The sequence below is a fragment of the Ovis aries genome, chromosome 1, assembly GCF_016772045.2.
Source record: "Ovis aries strain OAR_USU_Benz2616 breed Rambouillet chromosome 1, ARS-UI_Ramb_v3.0, whole genome shotgun sequence".
Taxonomy (NCBI): domain Eukaryota; kingdom Metazoa; phylum Chordata; class Mammalia; order Artiodactyla; family Bovidae; genus Ovis; species Ovis aries.
The window spans coordinates 203,096,893-203,111,992 of NC_056054.1; the positions used below are offsets into that span (position 1 = coordinate 203,096,893).

General features: G+C 36.8%; 1 protein-coding gene across 15 annotated transcripts in view; it reads right to left on the reverse strand.

Annotated features, from left to right (window-relative positions):
• The window catches only part of VPS8 (VPS8 subunit of CORVET complex), a 299,937-nt gene that overhangs the window by 199,294 nt on the left and 85,543 nt on the right, over positions 1-15,100 (reverse strand). For all 15 annotated transcript variants that reach the window (XR_009601662.1, XR_009601661.1, XM_060419760.1 and 12 more), the window contains 2 exons: positions 10,312-10,358; positions 4,102-4,324 (listed from right to left, as the gene is read on the reverse strand). Coding sequence is in view for 13 of the 15 variants with exons in the window: in XM_060419760.1 (XP_060275743.1) it covers positions 4,102-4,324; positions 10,312-10,358 (270 nt within the window). In the remaining 2 variants the exon portion in view is untranslated. The remainder of the gene's footprint in view (positions 1-4,101; positions 4,325-10,311; positions 10,359-15,100) is intronic.

Below are 15,100 nucleotides of genomic sequence, written 5' to 3' on the forward strand. Positions count from 1 at the left end.
CTGCATTCAGATGCTTATATCTTTCCTTTTCTCCTTTGCTTTTCGCCTCTCTTCTTTCACATCTATTTGTATGGCCTCCCCAGGCATCCATTTTGCTTTTTTGCATTTCTTTTCCATGGGGATGATCTTCTTCCCTGTCTCCTGTACAATGTCACGAACCTCCGTCCATAGTTCATCAGGCACTCTATCTATCAGATCTAGGCCCTTAAATCTATTTCTGACTTCCACTGTATAATCATAAGGGATTTGATTTAGGTCATACCTGAGTGGTCTAGCGATTTTCCCTACTTTCTTCAATTTGAGTCTGAATTTGGCAATAAGGATTTCATGATCTGAGCCACAGTCAGCTCCTGGTCTTGTTTTTGTTGACTGTATAAAGCTTCTCCATCTTTGGCTGCAAAGAATATAATCAATCTGATTTTGGTGTTGACCATCTGGTGATGTCCATGTGTAGAGTCTTCTCTTGTATTGTTGGAAGCGGGTGTTTGCTATGACCAGTGCATTTTCTTGGCAAAACTCTATTAGTCTTTGCCCTGCTTCATTCTGCATTCCAAGGCCAAATGTGCCTGTTATTCCAGGTGTTTCTTGACTTCCTACTTTTACATTCCAGTCCCCTATAATGAAAAGGACATCTTTCTTGGGTGTTAGTTCTACAAGGTCTTGTAGGTTTTCATAAAACCATTCAACTTCTGTTTCTTCAGTGTTACTGGTTGGGGCATAGACTTCGATAACTGATATTGAATGGTTTGTCTTGGAGACGAACAGAGATCATTCTGTCATTTTTGAGATTGCATCCAAGTACTGCATTTTGGACTCTTGTTGACCATGATGGCTATTCTATTTCTTCTGAGAAGTTATGACTTCTGGAAGAAAAGTTATGACCAACCTAGATAGCATATTCAAAAGCAGAGACTTTACTTTGCCAACAAAGGTCTGTCTAGTCAAGGCTATGGTTTTTCCAGTGGTCATGTATGGATGTGAGAGTTGGACTGTGAAGAAGGCTGAGCCAAAGAATTGATGCTTTTGAACTGTGGTGTTGGAGAAGACTCTTGAGAGTCCCCTGGACTGCAAGGAGATCCAACCAGTCCATTCGGAAGGAGATCAACCCTGGGATTTCTTTTTAAGGAATGATGCTAAAGCTGAAACTCTAGTACTTTGGCCACCTCATGAGAAGAGTTGACTCACTGGAAAAGAATGATGCTGGGAGGGATTGGGAGCAGGAGGAGAAGGGGACGACAGAGAATGAGACGACTGGATGGCATCACTGACTCGAAGGACTTGAGTCTGAGTGAACTCCGGGAGTTGGTGATGGGCAGGGAGGCCTGGCGTGCTGCGATTCATGGGGTCACAAAGAGTCGGACACGACTGAGTGACTGAACTGAACTAAACCTCCTCTCTGACCCACATATTCAACCACAGACTTGATATCTTCACCTAAATGTCTATGTCAAGTAGTATCTCAAAATAAAACTGCAAAATATACCTCCTGAGTTTGTCTCCTACACTCAGACCTATCCCAGTCTTCCAATCTTCTTAAAGGAATTACTATCCACATTGCTTCTCAAGCCAAAATATTAGGCAAGACTCTTAAATTCTCTCCTTCCACACCTTCAGGTCTGATTCATCAGAAAATGAGTTTTACCCCCAAAACATACCCAAAGTCAAGCCATCTCTCTTCACCTCACCACTACCATCTCTGGCCAGTATACCTCCTTTTGACTAGGTCTTAACCAATTTCCTTGCTTCTTCTCTACTTGGTACCCATATCTCATTCTGCTGCTGCTGCTAAGTCACTCAGTGGTGTCCGACTCTGTGCCACCCCAGAGACGGCAGCCCACCAGGCTCCCCCATCCCTGGGATTCTCCAGGCAAGAACACTGGAGTGGGTTGCCATTTCCTTCTCCAATGCATGAAAGTGAAAAGTGAAAGTGAAGTCGCTCAGTCTTCTGACTCTTAGCGACCCCATAGACTGCAGCCTACCAGGCTCCTCTGTCCATGGGATTTTCCATTCCGCTACCCATAAGCAAATCAGTGTAATCTCATTTAAAATCATTTGATGAGTTCACTTAACATTCAGAATAAAATAGAAAAATCTGTACCCTGCCCTGAAAGGACTACCTCTCTTTTTCAATCAAGTTTTTCTTTTATTTGTAACTTTAACACCAAAGGGCTTCCCCTGTGGCTCAATGATAAAGAATCTGACCACAGTGCAGGAGACACAGGAGACTTGGGTTCAATTCCTAGGTCAGAAAGATCCCCTGAAGGAGGGCATGGCAACCCACTTCAGTATTCTTGCCTGGAGAATCCTATGGACAGAGGAGCCTGGTGGACTACAGTGCATAGGGTCATAGAGTCAGACATGACTGAGTGACTAAGCATGTTAATATCGAAGGCATATCTTGGTTTTTTTTTTTTGCTTTTTTGCATCAGCTGTTGCTTTTACCCATAACAATCTTCTCCTCCAAGATCTTTGCATTACTGATTCTTCTTGCCATTCAGATTCCAGAATCAATCAGACTCAATGCTACTTTCTCAAGAAAGTTTTCTATAATAATCTAAGACAGTCTCTCATTCTCTCTTTACCTATTGCCTGTTTGGCTTTTAACAGAAGACTTGTTCTGGATATTTTTGGTTTGTTTAGTTGTCTTTTACTGTCAAACTTTTTTTTGTTGTTTTTGCTAATGTAAGCCTTATGAGCCTTGTCCACTAGGTTCATGAAAGCATACTCAGAGCCTGTCATTCAACAAATTCTTCTTGAATTAATGAATAAATGCTATTGAAGGAATTTGGGAAATACCATTTGATATAGTGGACATGGAGGTCATTACAGACTCTAGCGAAAGCAAAGTTTAAGAATTATTAGGATGTGAATGAAATGGAAGAAGCAATGTAGAAAATACTTTCAAAGTGTGGGAAAGAAAGGAGCAAAAGAGCGGGGGAAGGAAGGAATCTGGCTGCAAGGGGGAAATGAGATGTGGTGTAAGGCAAGAGCAAGAAGGGGAAGGTTTGATACAGAGAGAAAGGAATCTGAGGGGGAGATTGTTTAAACTGCTTTTTTAACATGAAAAAGAGTAGATATATTAACCCAGTTTCAGAGAAAAGCTAAAAATGTTGGAAGGAGAAGAAATTAGAAATTTCTCTTATATCAGTGACAAGTAAATAAAGCTAGAAAGATAACATGCTCTCAAATCAATGGACCGACCTAATGTCAGGTGTGAAGATTATGCCAACTTGCCTACGTGACAGAAAGGCATATATAGAAGAGGAACTGGTTTTTGGAAATTCACAGGCATTCGTACAGATCTTCCAGGAAGAAAACAATAATCATTTTTCAAACCCTTCATTTCCATGTGATTTTGCACATTAAAAAAAAAAAAACACCTATTGGTCCCTCTAACTTTGTAAGTCACTCATATTTTAGATCATACGGCTCAGCCCCTTGGTATTTTTGTGCCTTTGCTCATAACTGGACTAATGTGAAACTGAAGAGTTAAATAAAGAGTTAGTGAAGTGTCTTAGGTCAGATACATACTTGCTCCTCAATTAAGGACTTAAAACTTGTTTTGGAGAGCTCAGATATACTAAAAGCAGGTTGGCTAATCAAGCTAAAATGTCTGAAAATTTGCTTCTTATACTATGCTCTGTATTTCAAAACAAAGTATCAAAGTTATCAACTCTGGACATATAAACTAACTTTTCAAAAAAATGGCTTCATACTCTCTAGAGTAAAAATATTCTATTATTCATGTGAAAGTACTTACAGTTGAAATTCATTTGCAGGATAAAAACTGTAGTAGTGAACAAATTGATGAAGGAGGATCAGCCAATAATTATCGAGCAACTACCAAATATAAACTCTATGCTAAGAGGTCTGGGGGCTGTCAAAGAAACCAAAGGCTTGCAAGATTTTCTTATCTAGCTCTCAATAAAGAACACTTCAAAGAAATATACTGATAAATACAAGTTTATGAGACCTCTTATTACCAAAAAGTCCTCAAAAATAATTGGGGTTGATAGAGTGAGGCCTAATAAAATCAGATAAATATAATCAATAAAGGAATGATGTCTATTCCATAATTTAGTAGACTGCCTATAAACTCACCTGCTGAATATCTAGGCTGGTGATATCCATATGTACAATGAGGGCTTCCACATTTTCCATTAACTTTTTATCTTGGAAATGAACAATCAAGTCTTTCATTACCTGGGGTGTAATCCCCACCAATTTATCACTTAAAATATATGGTTCAAGGCACTCCAGAAACACTCCTTTGGCCACTGAATTCTCACTTAATTTGTCATACACCTGGCTAAATAAAAGATCCCTGTAACAGAATGGGGAAAAATACTTTTAGGAACATTCCAACCATCCATTAAATTCAGTCTACTAAGTATATCTCATCTTTCTCCTATTTCAACATCCAAGTTTATTAAAAATAGCAACAATATTTGCATAGAGCTTTATGTTTAGAAAAATCTATTATATATACTATCCTAATTAATTTGCCCAATACTTTTTACAGATAAAAAGTGCTGAGTAAGTTAAATAATTTGCTGGAAGTCAGTTAGCTAACAAGGGGATGGAGTCAGAATTTCAATCAGTCTTCGGGCCTAAACTCTGTGCTGAATCCCTTACGACACACTGCTTCTTAAAAACAATACCAATACAAGAGCAGGTAGTACAGAGACTATGATGAAATTTAAAAAAAATTAAGTGGACTATTCACAATTTATCCTTTCCTCTTTCCTGGTATCTAAATCTTCCCATCTGATCTGCATGGCCAATTTGCTTCTTTATCTAGTTCTTGCCCCTTGCTTCCCAAAGGGTTTAGGTAGTGATAATTGAGGGAAAGGAAAAAGAAAATGTTCAATATTTTAAAAACATGGCTGAAAACTCATCGCAGAAACAACAACAAAAAAAGTAATTAATCAAAATGCTGCCACACTCAACTGTTTTATTTATTTTTCATTTCTTCTGCAAAAAATTACTTTTTTTAAGATTTTTTTATGTGGACCATTTTTAAAGTCTTTATTGAATTTATTACAATATTGCTTGTTTTTTTATTTTTATTTATTTATTATTGGATTTTTGGCCAAGAGGTATGTGAGATCTCAGCTCCCTGATCAGGAAGTGAACATGCATCCTCTGCACTGGAATGTGAAGTCTTAACCACTGACCCACCAGGGAAATCCCCAGAAATAATTTTAGAGTTATATTCATCATTGATATAATCTGAATTTTGTTTTCATGCAATTATACGATAAGCATTATTCTAAGTTTCTAGTCACTCTTTAAAATTATCATCATGTCTAACTTATGTGTCAATATGCCAAAACATCAGAATTTATTTAGCTATTCCTGTAGGATAACACTTATTTCTACTATTTCACTATTATGAGTAAGGCCACAATGAACATCTCCTTATGTAGTCTTTCCATTTGGGGTACTTATTAATAATTCCTTTGTCATTCTACTTTTAGAAATTTATTTAAAGTCAAAAGATACCCCCCCAAAAAAGTGTGGCATTTAAATGGTGCTAGGAAAACTGGACACCAAAGTGTAAAAGAATGAAATCTGAACACTTCTAACACCATACACGAAAATAAACTCAAAATGGATTAAAAACTTAAATGTAAGGCCAGAAACTATAAAGCTTAGAGGAAAACATAGGCTGTACACACTTTGACCTAAATCACAGCAAGATTCTCTCCGACCCAGCTACTAAATTAATGAAAATAAAAACCAAAACAGACAAATGGGACCTAAAAAAACCTAAAAGCTTTTGCACAGCAAAGGAAACTATAAACAAGGCGTAAAGACAACCCTCAGAAAGGGAAAAAATAATTGCAAATGAAGCAACTGATAAAGAGTTAATCTCCAAAATATATAAGTAGCTCATATAGCTCAGTATCAGAAAAACAAACAACCCCGTCAAATTAAGGGCAGAAGACCAATAAACAGACAAAGAAGACATAAAGATGGCCAATAAACACATGAAAAGATGCTCAATACTGCTCATTATTAGAGAAAAGCAAACCAAAACTACAATGAGGTATCAACTCACACCAGTCAGAATGGCCATCATCAAAAAATTTACAAATAAATGCTGGAGAGGATGTGGAGAAAAGGGAACCCTCCTGCACTGCTTTTGGGAATGTAAACGGATACAGTCATTAAGGAAAACAGTATGAAGATTCCTTTAGAAACTAAGAATAAATCTACCATATGACCCAGCAGTGCCACTACTGGGCATATACCCTAAGAAAACCACAATTCAAAAAGACACATAAACCCCAATGATCACTGCGGCAACATCTTCAACAGCCAGGACACGGAAGCAACCTAGATGTCCATCAACAGATGAATGGATAATGAAGTTGTGGTACAGTTAAACAATGGAGTATTACTCAGCCATACAAAGGAATGAATTTGAGTCAGTTGTAGAGAGGTGGATGAACCTAGAGTTTCTTATATAGAGTGAAGTGAGTCAGAAAGAGAAAAACAAGTATTGTATATTAACACACACACACACATATATATGGAATCTAGAAAAATAATACACTGATGAACCTAGTAGAGAACAGACCTGTTGACACAGGAAGGTGGGGGAAGGTGAGAGTGGGGCAAATTGAGGAAAAAGCACTGACATACATAGACTATCATGTGTAAAACAGATAATGAGAAGTTGCTAAATAATACAGGGAGCCCAGCCTGCCACTCTGTGGTGACACAGAGGGGTGGGATGGGGGAGGGGAGGGAAGGGAGGAGGGGGATATTTTATATATATAATTAAGGCTGATTCGTGTTGTTGTATAGCAGAAACCAACACAAAATTGTAAAGCAATGTTTCACCAATTAAAAAATAAATAAATTTTTAAAAAACTAAATTATCTCCAAAAAGCGTCCAGCACCAATTCACATAGCCATCAGCAATGTATAATTTCAACAGTGTCAATGGACAATTGTCTTTAGTTTTTTTCCCCATATAATTTAATTATAAATTAAACAATATCACTGTTTTCAGTTCTCTGATGACTAGCAATCTGTGTTTCCATGCATACAATGTACTGACGTATATAATTCACTGATTCTTTAATTCTCTCTTTTTTAAATAACTGTGCTAATTTTATCTATCTGTTAAGATTGATTGATTACTTATTTGCTAAATGTGTAATTTTACATACGTGCCTCACATCAGCTGGGAAAAGTGGTAGATGGTTCATCCACAGATGTGGTCTTTAATGACAAGTTCCACAAAAAGGACAGAGTAGATTCTGAAAGTAATGGGATGGGGACTTGCCTCACCTGAAGTCCTGGAAGGGGACAAATGATAAATGGACTGGCTACAACTGCACAGAACCCCACGTTGCTTTCTTTTTTTAACAGTCTTTTATTTTATAGATTTATTTTTATTATTTATTTTGCTGTGCTAGGTCTTAGCTGCAGCATGTGAGATTTAGCTCCTCAACCAGGGATCAAACCTGGGCCCCCTGCACTGAGAGTGCAGAGTCTTAGCCACTGGACCACCAGGGAAGTCCCAATAGGCTTTTATTTTATTTTTAATGGAAAATAATTACTTTACAATATTGTGATGGTTTCTGCCATATATCAACATGAATCAACAACAGGTATACATGTGTCCCCTCCCTCTTAAACCTCCCTCCCCATCCCATCCCTCTGGGTTGTCACAGAGCACCAGCTTTGGGTTCCCTGTAGCATATAGCAAATTCTCACTGGCCATATACTTCACATATGGTAAGCATGCTTCAGTGCTACACTCTCAAATCATCCCACCTTCTCTCTTCCCTACTGCATCCAAAAGTCTGTTCTCTATGTCTGCATCTCCACTGCTGCCCTGTAGGTATGTTCATCAGTACCATCTTTCTAGATTCCATATATATGCATTAATATATGGTATTTGTATTTCTCACTTACTTCACTTTGTATAATAGGCTCTAGGTTTGCTTCATGCTGCTTTTCAATAAACAGTATTTGTAATATTGGGGGGGTCTGTATCCATTAATTTTTTTCTCATAGCCACAAATGTAATTTTTGTATCATTTTCCCCTTTGCATTTATTGGAGTATTTTTCATGTTAGTTTCATTTTAAATCAATAGTCCATTACATTTTTGTGATTACCAACTACTAGCCAAGTAAAAGAAACTGAGATTAATGAAGCTTTACTATAAGAAAGATAAAATAAGAGTAACAAAGTAACTCTAATGAATTTAAGGAAAATGTCATATTTGCTAGCCCTTGCACTCTGTAATGGGTTGTTAAAAACAACAAGCTAGGAAAGATAATTATATATTTCAGCTCAGCACAAGAAGTCTGGGGGAGGAGAATTAAAGAGCTAAAAATTCAGGAACCAAAGCATAAAAGTTGACAAATAAGGCACTCCTGTGACAAACTGCAGCATGCAGGCCTGGTAAGATTAATGGCAAAACTATGTTTCTTTTTTAACCAGCAAGAGGCTATAATAAAGAAGCAAGAAAAATATAACTCAGCAACTCCTATCTGCATCTCTAACTTCAGATAAAAATAAAACAAAATTCTAAGACATCTTCTCATCATCCTGGGAGAATATTTATTAGAGCATCAGAGAAAGAGGGAGAAAGAAAAGTACATACAAAAAAAGTTTTTGGCTCTTGTGTTTCTCTCTGTACTTAGGCATTACTCTTCAGGATGTGGACTTTGTTTCCTGGAAGGGCTAATTTCAAAACACATGTTTATTACTTCAAACTTAGCTCCCTACAGAGAGTGTAGCAGAAAAAATCCATTCTGAATAACAGAGGGCCATCAAAAAGGTCTTCTACATAACTTTTAATATTCATATTAAAGATTCTATTTGGAGTTTATCATTCATAACTTCAAATTCACAGAGAAAATTAGCAAATTCACTTTCTGAACTATCAATTTAACAATTAAAAAATGTGAAGAACTCAGCTTTGATGATGCGATAATGACAAATTCAGAGGCTGTCTGCAGGCAGCAAGAGCATCAATCCTAACACTAGCCAGTGTACACTGAATATATAAACAGAACCAAACAACACCCCATTAGATATAAGAGAAATATCTTCCATGGGTCTTTATAAAGAAGACAATGTAATGCAAATGTAAATACAATATAATGTATAATGTAAAACAACGTTCTCAACAATCCCCTGACCGTGAATACAATATACCTCACTGGATAATTACATTTAATGTTATAGCTAAAACACTGGAATGAATGAGCCCTAAGTAAACAGAAGCTAGAGCCCTTGTGACTTAACTGAAGGTCTGCCACAGCAAATAACTGTCTTCTTGATAACCTTCACTGATCCTTTCTAGTATGATCCAACTGTGTATGATTTAGGCAGCCTGAACAGACATCAATCCATGAGTCAAGACAGCACTGCACAGGGTTTGGGGAGTGTCTGCCCTGGATCCTCAGAGGCGTCCTCCACTACCAAAGAGGCAGCGTAAGCTGACGTTAAGAGCAAAGCCCAGGAGCCAGACCGCCTGCACGAGAACCCTACCTTTGCTCCTCAAAAGAGGCATGAGTAAGCTTTGCAAGTTACTTAATCACACACTGCTTCTGGAAACTCATGTGTAAAATTAAGATAATAATGATACCTACCTCATTATTATAAAAGTTAAATTGATACCTACCTCACTATTATAAAAGTTAAATAACTTGTTATAAAAGATAGACAAATTAATGGAAAGTACTTAGAACAATATCTGGAATACAGGACGCTAACTATTATTATAAATCTGAAGAATTATGAAATAGCACAGGCTGGTTAATTTATACAGTTATTATTTAAATAAACAGAATCTAATCAAGAGTTTATTTACACTGATTTCTTTTAAACAAAGAGGCTCCAAAAACCAACACTGTGGAAACACAATAAAGCCTGCCTTTTTTTGAATGGTATGAAATACTGTGTTTTAGTGATGATTCATAAAAAAGCATATATATATATATATATATATATATATATATGCTCTCTCTATATATAGATATATATATAGTGCATGAATCATACACTTTTAAGATCTTTAAGTAGTATTGTTCTTTTGCTATGTTCTTCATCTCCACTATTCTGCCACATAAATTTACAGATGATATACCCAACAGCATCTATATTGGACAAGTTAGTTTTATTAGGTAAATGGACTGAAAATTTTTAAAGAATCAAATTTCTGTAAATTCATTGTTTTAAAAAACCATTCAGTCAAATTCATAGCAGTATATTATAATATAAGCAAGAGGCAACTAGGATTCAAAATCACTGAATCTGACAGGCAATGTATACTCACTTCCGCTGTAGCAAAAGGCAGTAATCAACTATGACGGGTACCATATCCTGTAGAGAAACAATAAAGCAAGCATCAGAACCACATCTCTGTCCAATGGCCCCCTGGATAGACACAACACATAATAAAAGTAGTCTGTTTCAGATACTGTTAAACTGTTGGGAGAATGTAACTTGGCACTACACTTTTGGGAAGCAATTTGGCATTCTGTGTCAAAAGCCTCAAATATGTGAAAACACTTTTACCCAATAGTTCTGTCTGGAAATATATCCTAAATACATTTAAGAAGAAAAAAAAAATAATGTATTAAGGTATTCTCTACAGCTCTATAATAAAAGAAAGGGGAGAAAGAGGCAGAGGGGAAGAGACATTGAAATTAAATGTACAACATGGGAAAACAGTTAATTTGCTATTTAAATAAAATATTATGTAGATACTGTACATTAATAAACAGCATACAACATTATAACAACATTGAAAATATGTAATTATCTCATACTTTTGTAAAGAAAATCTACAAGGAAATAGATCAAATTAATAATATAATACAGTTAGTTGGTCCCACTCGTGGCTCGGGTGATTAAAGTTGTCCATATTTTGCCACAATCCTCCAAACCAGCTATTTTAAGGTTGATTTAATTTCTCAGTTTAAAAATATTTTGATTTTTTTAGAATTCATCATGTATAGACTCACAGCAAGCAAACGGCAACCCATAATTTTGGCCTTTTTAAAGAGAAACCGTTTGAGGAAGGAGCAGTAGCTTATTATGACTAGAACTTGTCAAGTACCCAAGCATTAGCATTTCAGCAGTGCTCTTTCATTTTTCTGTTAGCTGAGGAGCAATGGTTTCCTTTAAACATCCTGGAAGGCTTAGGTTATGTGCAGAAGAATATCCTATCAGAAGAGAGGAGACACTATGTGAAGAAGAGAATACCACATACTTAACAATCCTTTGACAAAAAGAACAAAAGCTAAGGAATCCTTATTATCTGAGAGAGAAGTTAAGCGCAAGAAGGACCTACGATTCTGAAAGGCTATTCTTGCACCACCATCCTGCTTCCTTTAGTTACCAATATTCCTCCTAACTACATTAGAACCTTACTTAGGTTCTTCAAAAACAGAAACTCAAACCATAGACTTGAAACGTGTTAGAGCTGTATTAAGTCTAAACCCTGAGTGAGAATACAGAGTGAGATGAATAATCTCCAGGAGAAAACAAAATAAAAAAAACTTCTTAGAAACATTGGGGATTTTTAATAAACACTCTTTAAAATACATAGTTGAGCTCCCCCTGCCCCCAAATAGGGGCAATACCCAGGGTTTAAAATTGAAAAGGGAACTTCAAACCAAAACAATAACACCTGAGCTGTCACTCAGACTGTCTTATAAATTTGTTATTCATATAAGAGCTTGGGTTTTAATGTCAGAAACAAGCTGAGGCCTTGATTCTTGCAACATAAAGAAGTGAAACAAACACCCTCCTAAAACCAGGATTCTTAAAAGATGCCTCCTTAGTGAAAGGAAATTGCGGGGGTGGGGGTGACAGGGACTGCCTATAGGCATAGAAAGATCACAAGAAACGCTGTCTGTCTCTGCCTGGATGCCTGGACTCAGTAGGGATAAATCTGTACTCTCTGAAAATTTATAATCAAGATCCTGCCTACAGGTGGACTTGGGACTTGAATTTACACTATCTCCCTAGTAATGAACATCTCTATCACCCAAGAAATAAACTTAAAAGGTGATCCTGAAAAAAGGATACTCCTTGGGCACTTGAAAAAAAGAAAATTCCAGAAACAGTATTTGACACAGGCAAAATAAGACCTGAAAAAGTCCCACTAAAGATGTGCTCAAAATAAAAAATTTTAAAAGCACCTACATTTGAATTGGTTCTAATGAGGTAGATGAAACTGGAGCCAATTATACAGAGTGAAGTAAGCCAGAAAGAAAAACACCAATACAGTATACTAACACATATATATGGAATTTAGAAAGATGGTAACGATAACCCTGTATTCGGGACAGCAAAAGAGACACAGATGTATAGAACAGTCTTTTGGACTCTGTGGGAGAGGGAGAGGGTGGGATGATTTGGGAGAATGGCACTGAAACGTGTATAATATCATATATGAAATGAATCGCCAGTCCAGGTTCAATGCAGGATACAGGATGCTTGGGGCTGGTGCACTGGGATGACCCAGAGGGATGGTACGGGGAGGGAGGTGGGAGGGGGGTTCAGGATGGGGGACACGTGTACACCCGCGGCGGATTCATGTTGATGTATGGCAAAACCAATACAATACTGTAAAGTAATTAGCCTCCAATTAAAATAAATAAATTTAAATTTTAAAAAATAAATATATAAAAGCACTTCACGAAATAATGTGCCATAAGTAAATGGCAGCAGAAAATACAAACAACAGGGGGAGACCCATAAAACTTCAAATATTATAATTACTAGGTAGAATTATTAAAGTATATTCAGAATTATTAAAGGCCTAAATAAGGAATTAAGTGCCTAGCCTAGTATTAAGTACTAAGGATAAACTACAGGGATAACGGAGAGTGAAACCACCAGATTAATACATGCAGACAAATCATTCTGCTGATTCTATAAAGGCAGGATCTGAAAAACCAAGACTGAAGATAGGTGGCCATTACAGTCCAAGATGGAAACAGGAGATTAAACAGGAGATTAACAGGAGGGGTAGTGAGAGGAGGCATAAAAAACGGCAGATAGAATCAGTAACTATAAAGAAAAACTACAGAGGCTGGTGACAGACTGGTTGTGGGTAGGAAGGCATAAGGAGTCTATGAAACTGCTAAGTTTCTAGTTTGAGTGATGGTTAGATGACTATGTCATGAAATGAGACAAGGAATAAAAGAGGGAGTGTCAGAAGGAAGAAGCTAAATGTAGCCTGGGCTATCATAATAGCTTTGAGGAACATCTTTACTTAGATGTTGAACAGTAAGCAATTGGATATAGTAATCTAAAACACCTGGGTAACAATTACACACTTCTAAGTTACGAGAGGAAATATTATACATGAATAAAACTGTCCAGCAATAACAGGGGGGAAAAAATCAGTGAACAGTGAACTACATCTTGAGGATGACCAATATTTATGACATGGTCAGAGAATGGAAACAAAATCCAACTCAGGAACAGTCACAAAGGTTTAAAAGTTAGAAGAAAAGAAAAAGAACAAAAAAAGAAGAGCATACAATCATAGATATCTACAGGACACAGAATTTTAAAAAGGAAAGAGTGACCATCACTGTTTAATACAGCACTGGGGATGAAAAAAGATGAACATTTTATTTTATTTATAGATTAGGATATCATCAGTATCAGTAGTAAAAAGGTGTTTTATCTTCGTGATTAGATGGTAAGCACATTAATGAGTGAGAACCAGCTTGCAGAGAACTGGGGGGAGAAAGGTGAGAAGGGAAGAAGGAGGAGAGGCGGAGGAAAAGGAAGAGAAAACATCAATATATGCGTAACTGAAACCCCTGAATAAGAAAACTAAAACAATGGAATAGAACAAATAGTTCAAGATACAATCCAAGAAAACCTTAACAGCCATCAATCTACATATTGGGCTTCCCTGGTAGCTCAGAGGTTAAAGCATCTGCCTGGAATGCTGGAGACCTGGGTTCAATCCCTGGGTCAGGAAGATCCCCTGGAGAAGGAAATGGAACCCCACTCCAGTACTCTTGCCTAGAGAATCTTATGGAGAGAGGAGCCTGGTAGGCTACAGTCCATGGGGTCACAAAGAGTCCGACACGACTGAGCGACTTCACATAATCTACATATTAATAGTGCAGGAAAAAAAATGGCCTAGGATGATTATTCTGAGACCCAGTAAAATTACTGGGTTACCCAAACTAAGTAGCCAGTAAAATAAGACGAATTTTGAGAGAGGACAAAAAAACACCTGGCCAGCCTCAGATTTCCCCACAGTAGTATTCAATGACAGAAGATAACAGAAAAACATTTTCAAGATCATTAAGGGAAGGCAAAATGCTTTTCAATATAAAAGCTAGAAACCAACAATTTGAAGACTCAACAACTCAAAAATCATTGTTCTCTTGAGGCTTCCCTTTCTTTTAAGCTCTTCCATATTATTTTACTTTTGGCCAAATCTTGACCAAATAGCCTCCATATCTGGAAAAAAAAGATGTGTCTTTTATTAAACATTTGTCCCTTCTGTTTAGAAGCCTATCATTTTATAGCCAAGAATGTGAAGCATGATATTCTTCTTCATGAAATATGAATTCAAAGAACATTTGAAAAATACATACAGACATTTTAAAAGATAAAATGCCCTCTGTAATTTCACCACTAAGAGAAAATAAAATATTATTTTAAATGATTATATTTCTTTGCCTTTTTCTAATCATTTAGCATAATTAAGATATCAGTTGGTTCTCAAAGTGTGACTCATAAGAGGACCACAGGAGGTCTTTGAGACTCAAGAGTTTTGTGAAGTCAAACATTTTCATGATATTATAATCTTAATAATAATATGAAGATTTATTTCACTTTCATTATTCAGCATGTTCACATTTGCAAATATAATACCACAAGGGTCAGTTAAACTGCTGTCTTCTTAGCCGGAATCCAAGCAGTGGAACCAATCTATACTAGCAGTCATCATATTCTTCCCAGTCATACTCTCAGAGGAAAGGGAAAAAATGCCATTTTCACTCAAGACTGCCCTTAGGGGATTCCTCGGTGGTTCAGCGGTTAAGAATTCGCCTACCAATGCAGCTGGACATGGGTTTGAT